This window comes from Centropristis striata, chromosome 22 (genome assembly GCF_030273125.1).
Source record: "Centropristis striata isolate RG_2023a ecotype Rhode Island chromosome 22, C.striata_1.0, whole genome shotgun sequence".
In the NCBI taxonomy this organism is placed as follows: domain Eukaryota; kingdom Metazoa; phylum Chordata; class Actinopteri; order Perciformes; family Serranidae; genus Centropristis; species Centropristis striata.
The window spans coordinates 11,127,965-11,145,533 of record NC_081538.1 but is presented as its reverse complement, the minus strand read 5'-3'; the positions used below and the strand labels follow the sequence as shown (position 1 = coordinate 11,145,533).

Below are 17,569 nucleotides of genomic sequence, written 5' to 3'. Positions count from 1 at the left end.
ACTGACTCGGGCCATCCTGCATAACAAGTACTTTTACATTTGATACTTTAAGTACATTTTGATGCTGATACTTTTGTACTTTCACTCAAGTTTTGAATACAGGACTTTTACTAGTAGTGGAGTAATTTCACAGTGTGGTATTAGTATTTTTACTTAAGTAAGGGATCTGAATACCTTTTTCACCACTGGCCCTGCTCCAAATTTAATGGGTTCTTTGGCCGTTGCTACACTCTGCACCCACATGTCATGAAAATCGTTTTTTCCATAATCCAGCTGACAAATGCCCAAACGAACTGAGCCAAAAACATCACCCCCTTGGCAGAGGTAACTGGTAAAACCCAACATTGCCATACACTTAAGGAGCTGTAAATAGTGAATTGGTGGCCATACAGAAGGTAATAGTGAAAACGAGCATCCTCATTTGGCAGCCCGTGACAGTCCGGATAAAATGAGGAGGATAAATTAGTTTGATCCAGCACAAAGTACACGTCTCGGCTTTGAGAAAGACAAATGGACAGAGAGTAGTGGACTGACAGAGGGAGCAGACCCTGGTCAGATGTGAAGCCGTTTGAAGTTGTTGATATCCTCCGCTGACTGGTGACGCCAAGTCTAATCTAGCTAGTTTAAGTACATCAGCGTCAGCCATGGAGTCTTTCAGTCTGACATCAAAGCTCCACTTCTAAGTGTGCTTTCAGATCTTCTGCTTCCATTTGTGCACTTCTGAACCCATTTTTGTGTTGTTTGCTCGTGTACTCTAAGATCCCCTCCCCCACATTTTCTCTCGCTAAATTTTTCAGCAACGAAAACACTTGTTATTGCACTCGTGAGAGACGCAGCAATGAGACACCAAATCAAAACCTACAAGGAGGATGGCAGTGGCTTTGTTCCCCACCTACAGCATGTTTATTAACAAAGGGTTGAACACCAGCGAGAACAAATGCTGGGAAATAAGGAAATTAATATTTGCTCAATGCAAAACTGACAAGAGCTGCACATTAAAAAAAAAAATCAAAGGCTGATAACATTCAGGGACACGCCACCATATTTCCATATGAATATTAGTGTATTCATCATGGATAATACAACTCAGTCTGTGTAAAGGTTTTATAATATGTTGTGAAGTTGAACAGATGTGAGCATTTACAAGAAAGGAAGGGTCTTACAAAGACATGTCAGAAGTGTATTTAGATTAGATTAGATTTGACTTTATTAATTTAATTCATTATTCATTTAATTTTATGGCGCTAGTTCCAAACTACGGCCTAAAAGACACGATAAAATGTGTAGTCTTTGTCAGTGTTGTAGTACTCAAAATCGGTCTCAAGACCACTTTTTGAAGGTCTTGTCTCGTCTCAGATTCAACTGCATTTTTACTCTGTCTTGTCTCGGTCTCGAAACAAGGCGGACTCTGGATTTTATTTCAAGACCGGTCAAGAACACAACTGTGCATTTTTGGATTTCCTTGTTAATATCATTACTGTGATTTTGCGTAAATCGTATTGCTTATTGTATTGTATTGTATCGTATTGAGTACAACCAATAACATGATTCATACATCATTTGAAATTGTTGTCACCGTTAACGACTGTCACCCCTCCCACCTCCTTTCACACGCCCTCCTCAAAAGTGCATGTGAGTGACAGGAGAAGAGGCCGTCAGAAGATGTCAGCCAACTTGTCTGTAATAAAATTTGGTTACCTGAACCACAAAGATTTTTTGTGCACAATTACAAAAAAAAGAAAACACAGCGCAACTTGTAAATTCTGCAAAGCAACGCTAACAGAGACGGCTGGGACTGGTCTTGGTCTTGTCTCGGTCTCGCCCTGCCTCAGTCTCGGTCTTGGTTTAGGTGGTCTTGACTACAACACTGGTCATTGTACATTTTTCAATTGAAAATGTATGTTTTTTAAAAAAAAGAATGCAATAACTATCGCATGCTGCTATTTACATTTTAGACAATGTCCCAAATTTGTTGGAATCTGGGTTGTAAGACTTTATCATTTTCATAAATACAGTACTAAAGACAGCAAAAGCCTGATTCAATGAAAATGGAAAATCCTGCGGAAAAGTTGCTATTCCAATATTGGTCGTTGTGGCCCAGTTGGTAGAGCGGTCGCCCATTGATCAGAAGGTCAGTGGTTCGATCCCTGACCATGGCAGCCTACATGTCAAAGTCTCCTTTGGTCAAGATCCTGAACCCCAAATTGCTCCTGATGCTGCGTTCATCGGTGTGTGAATGAATTCCTGGTGGTGGCAGGTGGCACCATGTAGGGTAGCCTCTGGCACCAGTATGAATGTGTGTGTGTGAATGGGTGCCATCTGTAGTGTAAAGCGATTTTAATGCAGTCCATTTACCATTGGTAACCACCGGCTACACTGCAAAACAACCCAAAAACTCACAAAGAGACAGTCTGACAATAATTGCCATTAAACACCTATCAGTATTGGCAAAGCTGAAAATGTTTCTGATAGTTTAGCCTTGTGCTAATCATAGCCAAAGTCTGTGACTAATTCAAGAGCATTCATGTCATCTCAAAGGGCTTTACAGGCCACACGTTTGCAGTGAAAACAGGATGGTAATTCTTATGGAATTGTTGCTATGTAACAGCATGTGCATGACTGTGAATGTCTAGTACTTGCACAGGTTACTGCATAAAGCATAGGCATATACTCATCTTGTGGGAGGGGCTTAGGACTAGGGCTGAGTATCGGTACTCAATGCTTTTCAGGTATCAACCGAAACAAACCGGTACTAAGTAGTATTGAAATTTCGCCTGTCAAACGATACCTAACCTAACCCTAACCTCGGTTCTTTTTGTACCCACTACCCAGATCAAGAAAAAAATGACTGTTTCTATGGTTTTGCTGGCAGCCAATCACCGCAAGCGTTATTCAAGTAATGTACCGTTTGTTTGGTTAAAAACTGATTAAAAATCTTTTGAATGGGGAGGAGTGATGACATTTACGCAACTGATTGCTTTTTTTTTTTTTAAGTTGAAAAAAGTATTGAATGAAGTACTCAATTGGTATCGGTATTGTGTTAAGGGTACTGGTATCACTACCAGTATCGAACATTTTTAAATGATACCCAGCCCTACTTAGGACAGAGCGCTTTCAATCTTGCCTTTTCCCAGAAAACACCAGTGTGTGCGTCTATTATTCATGTGCGAGTGTATGTGTCAGACAGACAGAAAGAAAAGATTATTTCACTGTCCTGGTGTGCTTTTCTTCTCTTTCCTCACACACAGGGCATACAAAACCATTGAGGATGAAGATCTCAAGTTTCCACTGATATATGGGGAAGGCAAAAAGGTAAGTGTGTGCGTGTGTGTTTCTACTCCAAGTTCTGCACATCTACTCTGGAATTCAGAACTGCTGAGAAATTCACCCGCTCGAACATTGTCAATCAGACACACACACACACACACACACACACACACACACACACACACACGCAGACACACACACAGTGTATGCCTGCCAGCCACCCAGAGAGTGGGCGAACACTTGGTCTCTGATGTGCGAGTACCACACTGTGCGTGTGCATGTGTGTGTCAATGTACACCCTCACTAGAAGAGAGAGGAGACGGCCCATCTGTTTCACTCCAGTAGCTACATCTAACACACACACACACGGACATTCAGACAGACACACACCACTCGGGAGATGACAGTCGTCTCTCGGAGAAGTGAAGTTAATCCCCAATGGGACGGCAGGGGAGGAGATGAGAAGGAGAAGAAGACCGAAAATGAAAACACTCCACCAAATAAATTGCACAAAATGCTTCAAATTTTCAGTCATGTCAGTTTTGTTTCATATTTTCAATCAATTCGGTTTGATGCAAAGAGAGACAAAACGATAATCTTCATCAGAGAGGAAAACCGCATCTGACGACCACACAGCGCAAGTGATGTCTGAGGAATCGTTGATGGATTCAAAGAACGGACAAAACAAGTTTTCAAACGGGATAAAAGAGTGGGGAAATATTGAAAAGAATTTGATAATTTATAGACTAGAAATAGAAAGGAATAAAAAAATGACTTTGAGTTGCAGCGCACTTGCAACATTAACTACAGACATCCAAAAGGTTTTAACATATTTTGATATTTGTTTGTTTAATGCTCTAAATATATTCACATTTAATACACCAAAATGCAAAGCAGTTATCAGCCTCAACCACCCACACATGTTGTAAATTCTGACTGGGAAGTAATAGGGTGAAACATGTTTACTGTCAGTCATTATCTGAACATCCATATGTTCATTACTGGCCAACTGACAAACAGCAGAATTTATGACAGAAACGCTTCGTAAAAAAAAAAGAAAATGTGTCAGAATCATAAACTTGTGATCTATGTTTTTCAGGCACGAGTGTTGGCAACCATCGGTGTGACCCGTGGGCTTGGTGACCATGAGCTCAAAGTTCATGACTCCAACATCTACATCAAACCGTTCCTGTCCTGCTGCCCCGAGGTACGAACCAACACTGCCGACACAAATACACTCATTGATGACGTAAAAAGTTTTTTGTCCTATGTTCAGGAATCAAAACATACATTTGGGCATCCACTATTTTTCCAAAGCAGGTCTCCATACAATACAGTCATGGAAAAAATTATTAGACCCTCTTCAATTTCTTGTTCATTTTAATGTCTGGTATAACTAAAGGTACATTTGTTTGGACGAATATAATGATAACAACAAAAATAGCCGATAAGAGTTTAATTAAAGAGCTGATATCTAGACATTTTCCATGGTTTTCTTGATAATGATTTTGGTTAATATCAACAAGAAATTGAAGAGAACAATAGTCAAATTTTTTTTCCATGACTGTAGAGTGGATGGTATGAGGTTTTAAAGACCCAAGTGGTATGGCTTTATTTCAATACAGCCAATAAAATCTTGCATAAAGCAGAAAGAAGCATTGTCCTTTCCTACTACAGTCTCCTTCTAAGTCCAATGTTCATGTAATGTGTGCTGATGTGCATCCATAACTAGTTAGCAAGCTACCTGCTAACGCAAGCCAACATTATAACGACGGTAGTAGAAGGCTTACGTGTTGGAACTTGCATAGTAAGCCATTTTTAGACACTGGATAGACACTGTTATGGCCCTTATGTTTTAATCCACAAAGGACAGGCTGTCTACCCATTACAGGTAGCCCCAGTACTCCAACACTCAGGCAGCCTACCAGCTGCTGTCAAACCAACAGACACCAACGCACACCTCCAGCCAGCTGACATAAGAAGGAGCTTTTCTAATGTTGCTCCAATCCTATTTTCTTTTCTTTTAATAATACTATTAAAGAATACACTTGAACAGAAAATAAAACATGTGTACCTCATTTTTTACTCCAAAAATGCCGGTTTTGCCACACACAAAAAACACTTTCTTATTTTTATTTAGTCTATTTAGTTTTGTCTCTCATGCATACATCTGCAGCTGTATGCAGATCACTTGATAAAGTCCTGCCAATGGTAATGTGCCAAGAAACGCAGATATATGTCAACAAAGCAAAAATTCTAGTAAAACAGGTATAGCTTTTGGCAGCAGGTTGAAGCCCCGTTTACACAAGGACGCTTGCGGGTAAAAACGACAAAATATTTTATCGGAAGTGCCTTTCGTTTAGACGGTGACGGCGTTTTGGGGGCTTAAAAACGCAAAAATCTGAAACCACCCTCCAAAGTGGAAAAGTTGAATCCGCTCCGCCGTAGCGTGTCCGTCTACACTGCCAAGACGCAAAACTCTGCTCAGATCTGCTCACGTCACGTATGTGGGATTATTTCCATGCGTCGGACCTTTAAGCTGCTCTGACAGCTCTAATAAACTTACAGGAGTCTTTCCACCAAATGTACAGGATATGTAGAGATAGTATTAGTGAACAGAGAAGGATCTGTAATTACCTCTATCACATTTAGGATGCACCAATTGGTCGGAGGCAAGCCAGACGGCTTTGGACGAGACCTGGGAGATCTAGTGGATGGTGGAGAACTTTGTGGAAGGAGTATTTGATGAAAATACGTGGTGTGAAAACTTCCGCATGCCCAAAGATGCTCTTATCGCTTTACGTGATGCCGCCTGGCATGCATACAATCCAATTCCACACACTTTTGCGTCACTGTATGAACACAGATTTCCTCCCAAAAAACGCTCGTCTAAACGCGGAATAAAAAGTTAAGACGAGACGCCACTTTTGCGTCTTCTGTTCAGACCGTCATCATGTAAACGTAGCCTGAAAGTATGTACAAAATAACATGTGACTTCAGTCCCTGTTACTTACAGACAGAACTTAACAAACTTTCTCTGCTGCTGTTACCACACATGAAGACGATTTAACCTATCCCTTTACACACTAGTGAACACACACCATGCTAGCACATTACTGCACCCAGGGAGCAGATCTGGGTTTCGAACCAATTCTCTAACCTCTCGGCCACAAACTGCCCCAAGAAGAAACACAGTAAACACCAGCATAGGACTGCGGCTGGTCTTATTTCATTGGTCATGCTATGCTATTTTGGGCTAACATGTCAGCATCTGTCTTCTTAAACCTGTTGACCCTCCAAATGAACAAGTTCTTGTCAGCCCCATTCCTTACCTTGTTTAGTCCCATGAATAATGTCCTATGAATGTCCTATGTCATATCTGCACGTCTGTCTAAATGAGGTCCTCTATAGCCGGAGAACTCAAGCTCACCTGTCTGACTGTCTGGCGATGGTTTCAAAGCTCTTTCATCTCCTGATGTAGTTTGTCTTCCAGAGTTTTGCATTTCCCCTCCCAGAGCTCTATGCTTGATCTTTAATTCATTAATACCCGGGTTCACACCAGGTTCACATGGAAAACTGAACTCCTCTCAGCACTCTGTGTCTCTTTCTTTCTCTCTCACAAACACGACTCTCGCCCCTCACCGGAGTCTCTCAAGTAGTTTCTTGAGATGCTCTCAGTGAATGAACACTGCATTGAATTCATTAAGTCGTGGAAATGCCACGAATTGAGCTGTGTGAGGGCTAGGTCAGTATAGATTTCAGTATGGTTTAGAAACTTGAGCTCATTTAGCTGAGAGCACTTGATCTTGCCAGCGTCGTTAAGGTCCCACAAAAGGGATATTTCTGTGTCTTTTTTTATTATTAAGCAAGTCTAGGTGCTATATAAATATCGTGAATATCAAAATGATCAGTTGATGGAGAAATGCATACAGCCCATATTCATAAACTGTGCTTTTAAATAAATCAAGCCATCAGGACTTATGCAAGGTTGTGACGTCACAACTTTACTATATATAGACAGTGGCAGTGATGCTAGACAATTGTGATTTGGGGAGCTAAGAGGGGGCTGGCATCCAATAATACATAATGTAAATGTGAATGTGTAGCATCGTACAACAACACAGGCACAATTCATTATCAGAATTCAAATAGATCAAATCAAATGCAAACAACATCCACGGACAAAACAATTAAAATCATAGTCACCACAGGAAGTTTCTGTGGATTTACAAAATATTCTAGGTGTTATACAGACATGGAAATAATTATTAGACCATTTTTTTCTTCACTTTATTGTTCATTTTAATGCCTGGTACAACTAAAGGTAAATTTGTTTGGACAAATGTAATGATAACCAACAATATTATATATAAGAGTTTAATTTAAGAGCTGATATCTAGCCATTTTCCATGGTTTTCTTGATAATAACCAAAATCATTATCAATAAAACCATGGAAAATGTCTAGATATCAGCTCTTAAATTAAACTCTTATGAGCTATTTTTGTTGTTATCATTATATTTGTCCAAACAAATGTACCTTTAGTTGTACCAGGCTTTAAAAAGAAACAAGAAAATGAAGAAAACCAGGGTGGTCTAATAATGTTTTCCAAGACTGTATATATAATGTGCTGCTTTAGTGTAGTTAGTCATTCCCCGGTGATGCAATGATGCAATTTCAGAAATTCCCGGAAATACTGACCAGACCGGGCTTTTTTGGGATTGGGGCTAAAAGAGCCAGGTGCGGGTCAGTAGACTAGAAGTCACCAGAGTTATTTTGTTGCTACGTTTTAATGAAACTCTTGATGTTCTTTTGTTCTGGCGTGTAGGTTAAGGTTTATAACCTGATGCAGTATGAGCACGGGGCTGATGATGTTCTAGTAATGGGAAGCGATGGCCTCTGGGACGTCCTCTCCAACCAGGAGGTAGCCGAAGTTGTCAGCACGTTCCTAGCCAACTGTGACCCAGATGACCTCCACAGGTTGTTTTTTCATTCTGAATTCATTTATTTATTGTCTCGTAAATTACAGGTTGGACCGGTCCTTCCAGTTTTTCAGTAAAAGTCAAGTATTGTATTGTGTATAGTATTGTGTCTACATTATTATGCCTTAATGTTAAACTGTTTTATTTAAGCAGGCGTTCTTTCTTAAATTACACCCTTAGCCTCGTAGCAGTCCCTCTCATCATTTTCACACTTTAATTATAAGTCTGCAGAGAGAGTGAAAAATTGAGATTCTCACCAGGGTAGAGGGAGGTCCAATATCTTTTCATCTTGCAAAGTCTAAAGTAGTCAAAAGAGAGAAAATTAAATATGACATTATAATGACAAAGTATTGAATTCACCCCCAAATAGTGATAGTTGACTTTATGATTCACACAGCATCAAAACTTTAAATTACAATTCAGTAGAAGCGTCCTACTGGTCACTTACAGGCTTTATGGTTTCCTCAGGTATACAATGGCAGCCCAGGACCTGGTGATGCGAGCACGTGGCATGCTGAGGGACAGAGGCTGGAGGATCACGGATGAGCGCCTGGGCTCCGGAGACGACATCTCAGCCTTCATCATACCCCTGATGTATGGAAACCGTCAGCCCTGAGGAGCCTGACACAGATGCTGCGGTCCAAGTGCATGTAGGCTCCTGTATTGAACTGAGAACCCCCATTCGGTTTCCTCAGTGCCGTTTTTTAGCACATTAATTTTCTTTCTTAGACCAAGGACGTACTTTGTCTGTGTTTTATATCTCTACAGGAGTTCAATATTAGTCAGCCGCTCTGAAAAAACATACAAAGTTTGACACATGGCAATTCAATTTAATTTGTGTTGCTCATTAAAACGGTCGAGAAGTAATTTTGGCCAATTGAAAATTAATAAAAGTGCTGGAGAAAATTGGTTGTGGCTGGCCCTGAACTTCTGCAGAGGTGTAAAGGCTGAAATAGACGAATGATCTTCCAGAGTGAAGAAAATACCTCTTTTCTTTCTGTCCATTTGACCTTGATTGCAGTACTGTACATGGCCCCTTTTCTTCCTTCTCTTTATTCTTCCCCTCTTCTCCTATACTGTACAGTAAAGTTGTTTTTAAAAAAAACGAAAACAAAAAACCTTTGTCTCGTGACCATGGACCGAGCTGAAGGGTCAGCTGCGTTTTCTGTTTCGCCACAGTGTGGCTTTGAAGGATTCACTCGTTGAAGAACTGCTTCCAGATTGCTTTTCAAATTACAGCCAGAGTGAAGCGATGAGACTTTGGCTTGAACCTGCGTTGCTGTTCCCATTCTGAGCATCTTGTTGTCATTTCCAAAGGCTTTCAGTTGAGCTCAGGAAGTCTAAAGTCTTTTATCACATGGAAAGTTGGGGGGTGTTGTTGCATGCTGTTTCACGTGCAACCAGTTATCATGTTTCTGAGAATGTGGATGCAGAAGAAAAGAGACGAGGATCTGAAGTCGACGACCTGAAAGTAGCAAGACAAATCAGGAATCAGTCTCACTGTGGAGTGAGAGATCCAGGAGATAATACTGTAGTTTGATATGGTTTGTGGACAGTTTCATATGGCATAATTGAACATGTGCATAGAAAAATATGTTCACTGTTACAAGTCATTTAATCTGATACGGAATCTTAAATTGTAAAAATGTTCCTAAGAATCAGTTAGTCATCAGTGAGTTTATGTTTAGCTGCAATCAGTTAGTAAAACTAGATCAGTTTGTGGAACAGACATACTTAGACATTTAGGGAAATATATTTGCTTTATTGCTAAGAGTTCGATGAGAAGATTGATACCAGTCCTCTCCCTCTTAAAGGTAAATGAGTTCTCTGAAATCTTAAAATTAATTCATTTTGTGCTGGAAATACACCACATTTCAGTTTATACATACATTAAAGGAGATGTTACATGTTTACTTGCAAGCTTTACAGTTACTGGTAGGCTCCCGTGGACAGAAACAGGCCTGATGTTTCTCGCGGCTTCCTCTCTCTAAGCAAAACTAAGCTAACAGTCTCGTTTGCACATTATAATAGAACAGCTAATTTGTTAATTATCTTAGCTTTGTACAAAAACTGGAGACGGGGGAAACAGCTTGCACGTCTCTGTCAAAGCTGACAAAATCTGCATCTTGAGTGCTTTTATTACCACATATCTCATTTATCTCAGTTAATTTGCACAAACAAGAGGGTTAAAACAAGTGTTTTTACACTGCAGTTCTGTTTGTGTTAATGTCGTTGCCTTTCGACAAAGACAAAGAGAGCTGATAGTTGCTTCATACTTGTTCTCATCTCTGCAAAAAACGAACAAGTATGTAATGTAAGTAAATAATTTACTATTCCAGTTTAACTGTACACCAAGAAACTTTATATTTGTGGAGTTAAGTTTTTCAAGAAATCCCTTTCACGCTTAGCAAAACGCCTCATTTCCACGTAGTCTGGGTGTGTATGCGAGTCAACCGGAAAATTTATTAACTCCTGTTTGAACCCTTGTTTTTTTGGGGAGAGGATTTTTGGTCCTGGATTTGAACTGGTATTACAGACACGAAACAAAACTGAGTGAACACAAACCGTTAGATTAGATGACTTGTAGTTAAGTATGCTAGCACTTTAGTCTGATCCACATCATTTACCAAGCTGCCGCAATATTTAAATGAAGAGGCAACTATTCCCTGCAGCAGGGAATATTGAATTAAATTTATAATTTCTTTTAAAAAATCATGAAATACAATCGAAGTCATCCAAACAAAAGTTTGGCAGAGAGAGAAACTGAAGGTTTTTGTTGGCTTTGACATGTTCTGCATGTTTCATGAGCTTTAGATGCTTTATACGGATCCCATTTGTCTTCAGAAGGACAGGGTCGGGAGTAATAATGTACTGAATTTGGATGTAGTGATTTACTGTGTGTCAGTGCATGCAGTAACATATTGTAGGCCTGGGAATATGAGCGACGGTGCAATGGTTTACACTGCTGTTTGTTTTTATATGGACTGAATTTGTGTTTCTGTAATGTATCAAAGCGTTAGTGATAATGTTATTTGTTTGTAAATGTGCATAGACCAAGGAAATATATTTCTAAGGTTGTCGTTCCTTTAGAGTTATTAGCATTCCAGACATTTACCATAAGAGCATTGCGAGGAAAGGGAATGAAATGAAACAAAAATGCTAATAGCCACATTAGCAAACAAAACAACATTTTTGTTGCACTTTTTAATCTTGCTGACTGGACTTGAGAAAGAAAAAGCAGATATAAGGAGTTCAGCTTGTCGGGAAACAGTGTCGCGGCCTCAGAAGCTTATGTGCATGTGTGTTTTTTCTTCCCTACATTATTATTCTGCATTCATACACTCTTCAGACAACCGCACTGGGTTGAGATGTAGGTGATGAGACGTAGTCTGGGGGAAGGAGAAACTTCAGAAAGGTCATCATTTTTTTTCCTAAAGTTTGATTCCAATCAGGGAAGAAAACTGCATTAAAGTAAACCTGCATGTGTTAAGTCCTCGACTGACAATATAAGAGTGGGTTTTATCTTTTTTTTTTTTATCCTCAATAGCGATGTAAAGTTTTGGAGTAGCACTGGTTTTACTTTAGGCTCGACTGTCAATTATGAATATGTCTTCTGATTTCATAAAACCTCCCGTACAGACGATTGATTCCATAGAAGTTAATTTGGAAGTTGTATAGTGCCAGGATGAGGAAGCCATTGTTAAGGGAATAGTTTGACATTTTGGGACCCACACGTCCTTGCTTTCTGATGGAGCACATTTCCCAAATTGTCAAACTTTGTTTTACGTCGCATGATATGTGCCATTGAGTAGCATGGGCTATTGATCATCTTAGCTTTGACGTTTTTGCAGTTGACAATTATTGACATTCCTCCAAGCAGCAGTCATTTACATTTGCCTCAAGTTCATATGGTGCATTTTCCTCCTGTACATTCCATAAATTATTTAATTTAAGAATTTTGTACTGTATTATCTCATTATATGTTGCATCTCTAATTCCATCATATAAGCTACTTGACAGTTTCCAAGTTTTTAAAAACTTCTTCTTTATTTAATTTGATTTTTAAAATTGTACTTGTAAAATTGTGGAATTTTTATTTTATTTTGCATTACAAGAATAAAGTCAAAGTGTTGAGAATAAAGCAGAGATAATGGAGAAAAAAGCTGAACCTTTAGTGTAAGTACCAGATAAAAAAAAGAAATCAGAATGGAAGATCTTTTTTTGTATTTCAGGAACAAAGTTGAAATGTTAGCCATAAAGTTGAAAGTTGAAATGTCTCAAAAGTTCAACTTCAAGATTAATCTTGACATTCTGACTTTATTCTCTGAAAAAAAAATTATACCTGGTACTAAAACTTGAAAGGTTGCCTTTTTTTAATGTCAACATTGACTTTTTTTATCAACATTTTCCTTTATTCTCGTAAAACCTCACATTTTGTCTTTATGATTGGCCCTCATGGTCTTCCATACAAATCTGCTCTGCCACCACCGAAGCATTGTCATAGCATGAGTCCCAGTTCAACAGAGCGGGTTCAAACAACCAGGCTTCATCCGACATAGAGAGTGAATGTTTTGAACTGCAAAACATGTTAGGACAATTTCTGAATGGGGCATCAGAATATGTGTTGAATGTTCATCCTTAAACCTGTCATTAAGCCTTTTTCTCTCAGATGAATGTCAAAGAATCAACATATATGACTTATTGTTGTCATCCTACTGTGCCACCTAGCTGCTGCACATCAACTCAGGTTCAATTATCATGTGTAGTTAAATTGGACACGCTGTTAAGAGTGATTTTCTAAAGGTGGGGAGTTCTCCAGGGCGGTTTGCTGGTTCCACTACATTTGTAAATACATTTGAGAGGAAGCTGTTAGACTTGAAAGTTTTTGTCCCTTCGGCCCGACTTTTTGAAGTTGCTGTATTGTAAAAGTAGTCACTGCTGTTGTTTTTCTACCTTTAGATTATAAGGTTCGAAAAGGGAAAATGAGAAGAGCTGGGAGGTTTTTTTCTGTAGCAAAGAGGATGTTTGAAGCCCAGTGGGGAACCATTTTTAAGTGACCATTGTGCTACCCTCAACCTCTCCGTTTGTGAATGTGAAATGTACATTTTGTATAACAAAAACATAACTTAAGTAAAAAAAGAAATATTTTTAATGTTTCCTTGTGCAACTCTGACTTTTGGGGGGAAAAAACAATGTTTACCTTCAGTGTTTCTTTTCCAGAAATGAGACAAAAAGAAAATAAATGTTAAAGATAAATGTAAAAAAGTAATTTGTCATTTGTGTCATTAACAAAAATGTATACAAGTAAAGTCAATATGTACGCACTCTCCACTTGCAGATTTGCAGCCCAAATCAGTTCACCGGACTGAATCAATTCGAAAGAGCAAAAATCAGAAGAGGAGAAGTGCAGAGGAGCAGATCAATGTTGTTGCTGTTTTGTATTCCCTGGTTTCTTATTGTGGGAAAGCAAAAAATAACAAAAAGGGGTCAACAGGCTCCAAAAGACTAGTTAGACTTTGTGAGTGGACAGCAGAGGGATTCATTAGTGGAGCTACAGAGTGCTCAAAGCATTTTACAGGACACACTGACAGAACAGGGTCGATTCATAATGTGGACTCACTGAATGTGCACAATACAGACGCAATTCTTAATGGTGATGAGGTTAACCCGGGTAAAAGCCATTATCCCACTGATTTCCTGGATTGTATGTTAATTATTCACAGAAGATATGCAAGGAGAAACAAATGCTCCTTTATCATCCGGTTTATTTACTACTACAGCCACCTCGAGGTTGATAACGTTTGATAAGTGCCTTTATCCAAAACCATGGGCCTCCTAAGGGACTGTACAAAAATGACGGGGTGAGGAGGTGGCGTGAACATTATCTTTCACTTTTTAAAAAAATTATCCCATCTTTATGTAAATCTGTAATAAGCTAACTACCATGCACTAAGGCCCGTCATTATACCATATACTTGGGCCTATTGTAACAACGTGACACCACTGCCAGTTTTATTAATATTGTCTTTAGATGAATTGCTACACTTGCATTACATTACATTACATTACATGTCATTTAGCAGACGCTTTTGTCCAAAGCGACTTACAATAAGTGCATTCAACCTGATGGTACTAGACATAGACCACAGGAATCAAGTAAGTACATAACTTGCCTCATATTATATCTATAAAAATATTAATTGGCAGATATTAGTTTTCCATTAATAACCAAAAGGACAAAGAATTTAATATGGTGTATGTACAGAGAAATTATTTTCTTATAGTCACTAAATAACACAGCAACAGTGGAATTAGCAATTGCTAAAATTATGACACACATAACAAATAATGCATCATTTTATGCCATTCTTTTCTGTCACTGCACTTAGTTGGACACACTTGACACTTTGCAGATTTGCATAGCAGAATGTGTGAGTACTCTGAATATGTAACTTTCAATCATTTAAGGACATATTTTAGTCTCCTGACTCATTTAGACTACCCTCTCTTTTTTTTTTTTTTTAATTCACACCTCCCTACTAATAATTTTCGTACAGTCCTTAACCCTGTTCAAAGTTTCATCAATCACGTTATACAGGCCCACAGGTGAATTACAGTGCATTGAACGATTTGCATTCTTTCTACATTTCAAAAGAATAACATAAAAACTAATTTCAGTACCTCTGAAATCATGACTTTTGCAGGATATTAAATTAACAAGTTGGAGAGAAGACAAACAAACGTGATATGTACCATTAAAATCCCTTTATTTTGAAATATTAAAAAAACAAACATTTTAGCTCTTTAACAAATCTGTCACAGTGAACACCTCTAATAATTTGCGCACAACAGTTTAACAAGAGACGTGATTATTCTGAAGGCATATTCGTCTGGGTTCATTTTTTTCTGTTTACAAACAACACAGTGAGCTCAGCCATTCACGTTGATCCGGTTTGACTCCTCTGTCGCAAGTCACCAGCGCAGGCAAGGCAGTAGATTGCGCAGTCATCTCCACAAGGGGTAATATGACAACCCGACCAACAGCACAAACTACTACCTCAACCAGCACTTGGCCCACGGTGCTCTTTGCCTTTTCTTTTGTCCTCGTCACTCCACTCCGTTCAGTCAGTGTCGCTGTGCGTAAAAGCGCACGGAAAATGGCGTGCGCGTAAAAACGTGGCCGCAATAAAGCGAGACAAAAACCCCACCCTAAGAAAGGAGGAAAAGACACCTCCTGTACCTTTCTCTTATTTCCTGCACCCGCTGCTCTCCTCAGATGACCTCGGTAAAAATGACATATGGCAGGTAAGGACGGCGGGGCTCGTCGTGGATTTCCAAAGCAACACCAGCGACGTGCATCGCTTTGTCAAATCACAAAAAGGCAATGTAGCACGAATGTTTTTAAATTAAAATAAATAAATATGACGACATAACATGGATGAGCCGAACGATCAGAAAGAATTCATGATTGGTACAATTCGGCTGCAGTGCTGTAGTCCCCAGACATCAAGACGTTAAATTACGCGTGTAAAAAAAAAAAATCAACGTAAACACAACACAGTATCTACCAATTTTAACGAACAGTGGGAGAAATGTACAATTTATTTCTATTCTTAGATGAACAAACATTATAGTAGTCTTTTGTTTGCGCAATGAAGCACATGAGATTAGTAGACCACCAAAAAAAAGTCACAAACTTATAGCTGTATTTTCTATAAATATTACCATTCTGTTGGACGTGAGAAAAATAAAAATAAAAAAATCCACGTCGTCTCTATGTAGAGTCCGTCACCTTGCAGCTGAACTGCAGCAGACTGTTTTATAATCTATTGTTGTCTGTTTCTGTCTCTGCGTCGTGAAAGAAAGTTGTCCCAGTATCAAACCCGCTCGGTTCAAAACACAAAAACGAGTACAAATCCACATCCGAGCGCTACGCGATTATCTTTTGCCCTTTCTCCTCGCAAATGCTGCATGTCAGGTAGGTGTGGAAAATGAGTGGATTTGGCGGAGCGGCGTGGATAAAATTCGCGGGGAACGTCAGGACGGGTGTAGGCACGACCGGAGATCAGAGAAAACGCAGAGGTCTCACTCTGACGGGTTTTCCAAACACCAGCAGAGGAGAGAAGGTGTCAGAGTGCGCCATCAGCTGGCTGCATTCAAGTTAGAGTTAGTCTAGGTTAGGAAGGTTCTTCTTATGTGGTTGTGCCCCATTTTTATTTTATTTAACAAGGATATGCTATTGAGATTCAAAACCTCTTTTTCAAGAGAGTCTTACAGTCAAGATAGCGGCAAAAAGTACATGTTAAATAGATTAGACAACATCCTTATATGATGGAATGTCTTATGCTGAAGAAGTAAATCAATGCAAGTGATACAATGGTACATTTAATATATTTGACCAATGTCAGATATAAGCTCACCTTTTTTCTTCCTTCGTTGTTATTTTTTCCACAACATTTTTCTGGAATAGAAAAAAGGATGAAAAATGGTCAATGTGTACTGTATGTGAAATTAAAATCTGAATAATAATGCAATTAATTACAAATAAGACTACTGGTAATTCTGACCAGCTTTAACATAGGCCTACATTTCACTGAATTAAAATCTTATGTTTACTAATCAACGGTGTCTGGTGAATTAAAAATCAATTAAATAATTATATTATAGTTAGTGATATAGTAGTTAGTTCTGTAAAAAAAAAAAAAAAAAAAAAAAAAAACAATTGACAAATGTGCTGCACAGCCAAACAAGCATCTATCAAGCAAGTGCAGAAACATAAGACAGCAAGCCAAGCGGTGAGCTTAAATACTTACATGTCCAACAACAAGAAGTCCAGCTTGGCCTCTGTCTCATAGCTCTTTATTTAGCTTTTTATTTCGCGAATCTCTTTAAGAAGTCAGTCGGAGATTTACTAGTGTCTTTTTTGAATTTTCCTTGGTGTCTATCTTGGTTTCCCTTCTTATTTCCTTAGTTAACTTATTTTTTTTTATCGTCGTCTCTGCCATGTTTCCCGTGGAGACTGCTTACACGCTCGCCTGGCACCGGTGTTACGGTTTAACTGGTGACCGTGTAAACGTGTGTCTCTCGTGCAGAACAGGAAGAAAATATCGTCACACTGTTAAAATAATCGCATTAGTCATTTTTTGTCCAAATTGTTTTTTTGTTGTTTTTTTTAACCTAAATCATCTCATGACGCCGGCCACTTATGGTAAAATCGCCTACATCCTCAGTTGATCAGATCATGTGATTTTACCCCTTTAAGATGATGGCCTACCTATGTCAAGGGTGTGACTTAAGCGAATTTATTATGCCTAAGTCAAA

The 17,569-nt window shown here is 38.9% G+C and overlaps 1 protein-coding gene across 1 annotated transcript in view; it reads left to right on the top strand.

Annotated features, from left to right (window-relative positions):
- Window positions 1–12,631, top strand: part of LOC131960539 (protein phosphatase 1H-like) — a 36,271-nt gene extending 23,640 nt beyond the window's left edge. Inside the window, exons 7-10 of the mRNA XM_059325777.1 lie at window positions 3,249–3,312; window positions 4,367–4,474; window positions 8,095–8,246; window positions 8,717–12,631. Of these exons, the coding sequence (XP_059181760.1) occupies window positions 3,249–3,312; window positions 4,367–4,474; window positions 8,095–8,246; window positions 8,717–8,864 (472 nt within the window). The 3' untranslated portion in view covers window positions 8,865–12,631. The remainder of the gene's footprint in view (window positions 1–3,248; window positions 3,313–4,366; window positions 4,475–8,094; window positions 8,247–8,716) is intronic.
- Window positions 12,632–17,569: the final 4,938 nt, after the last annotated feature.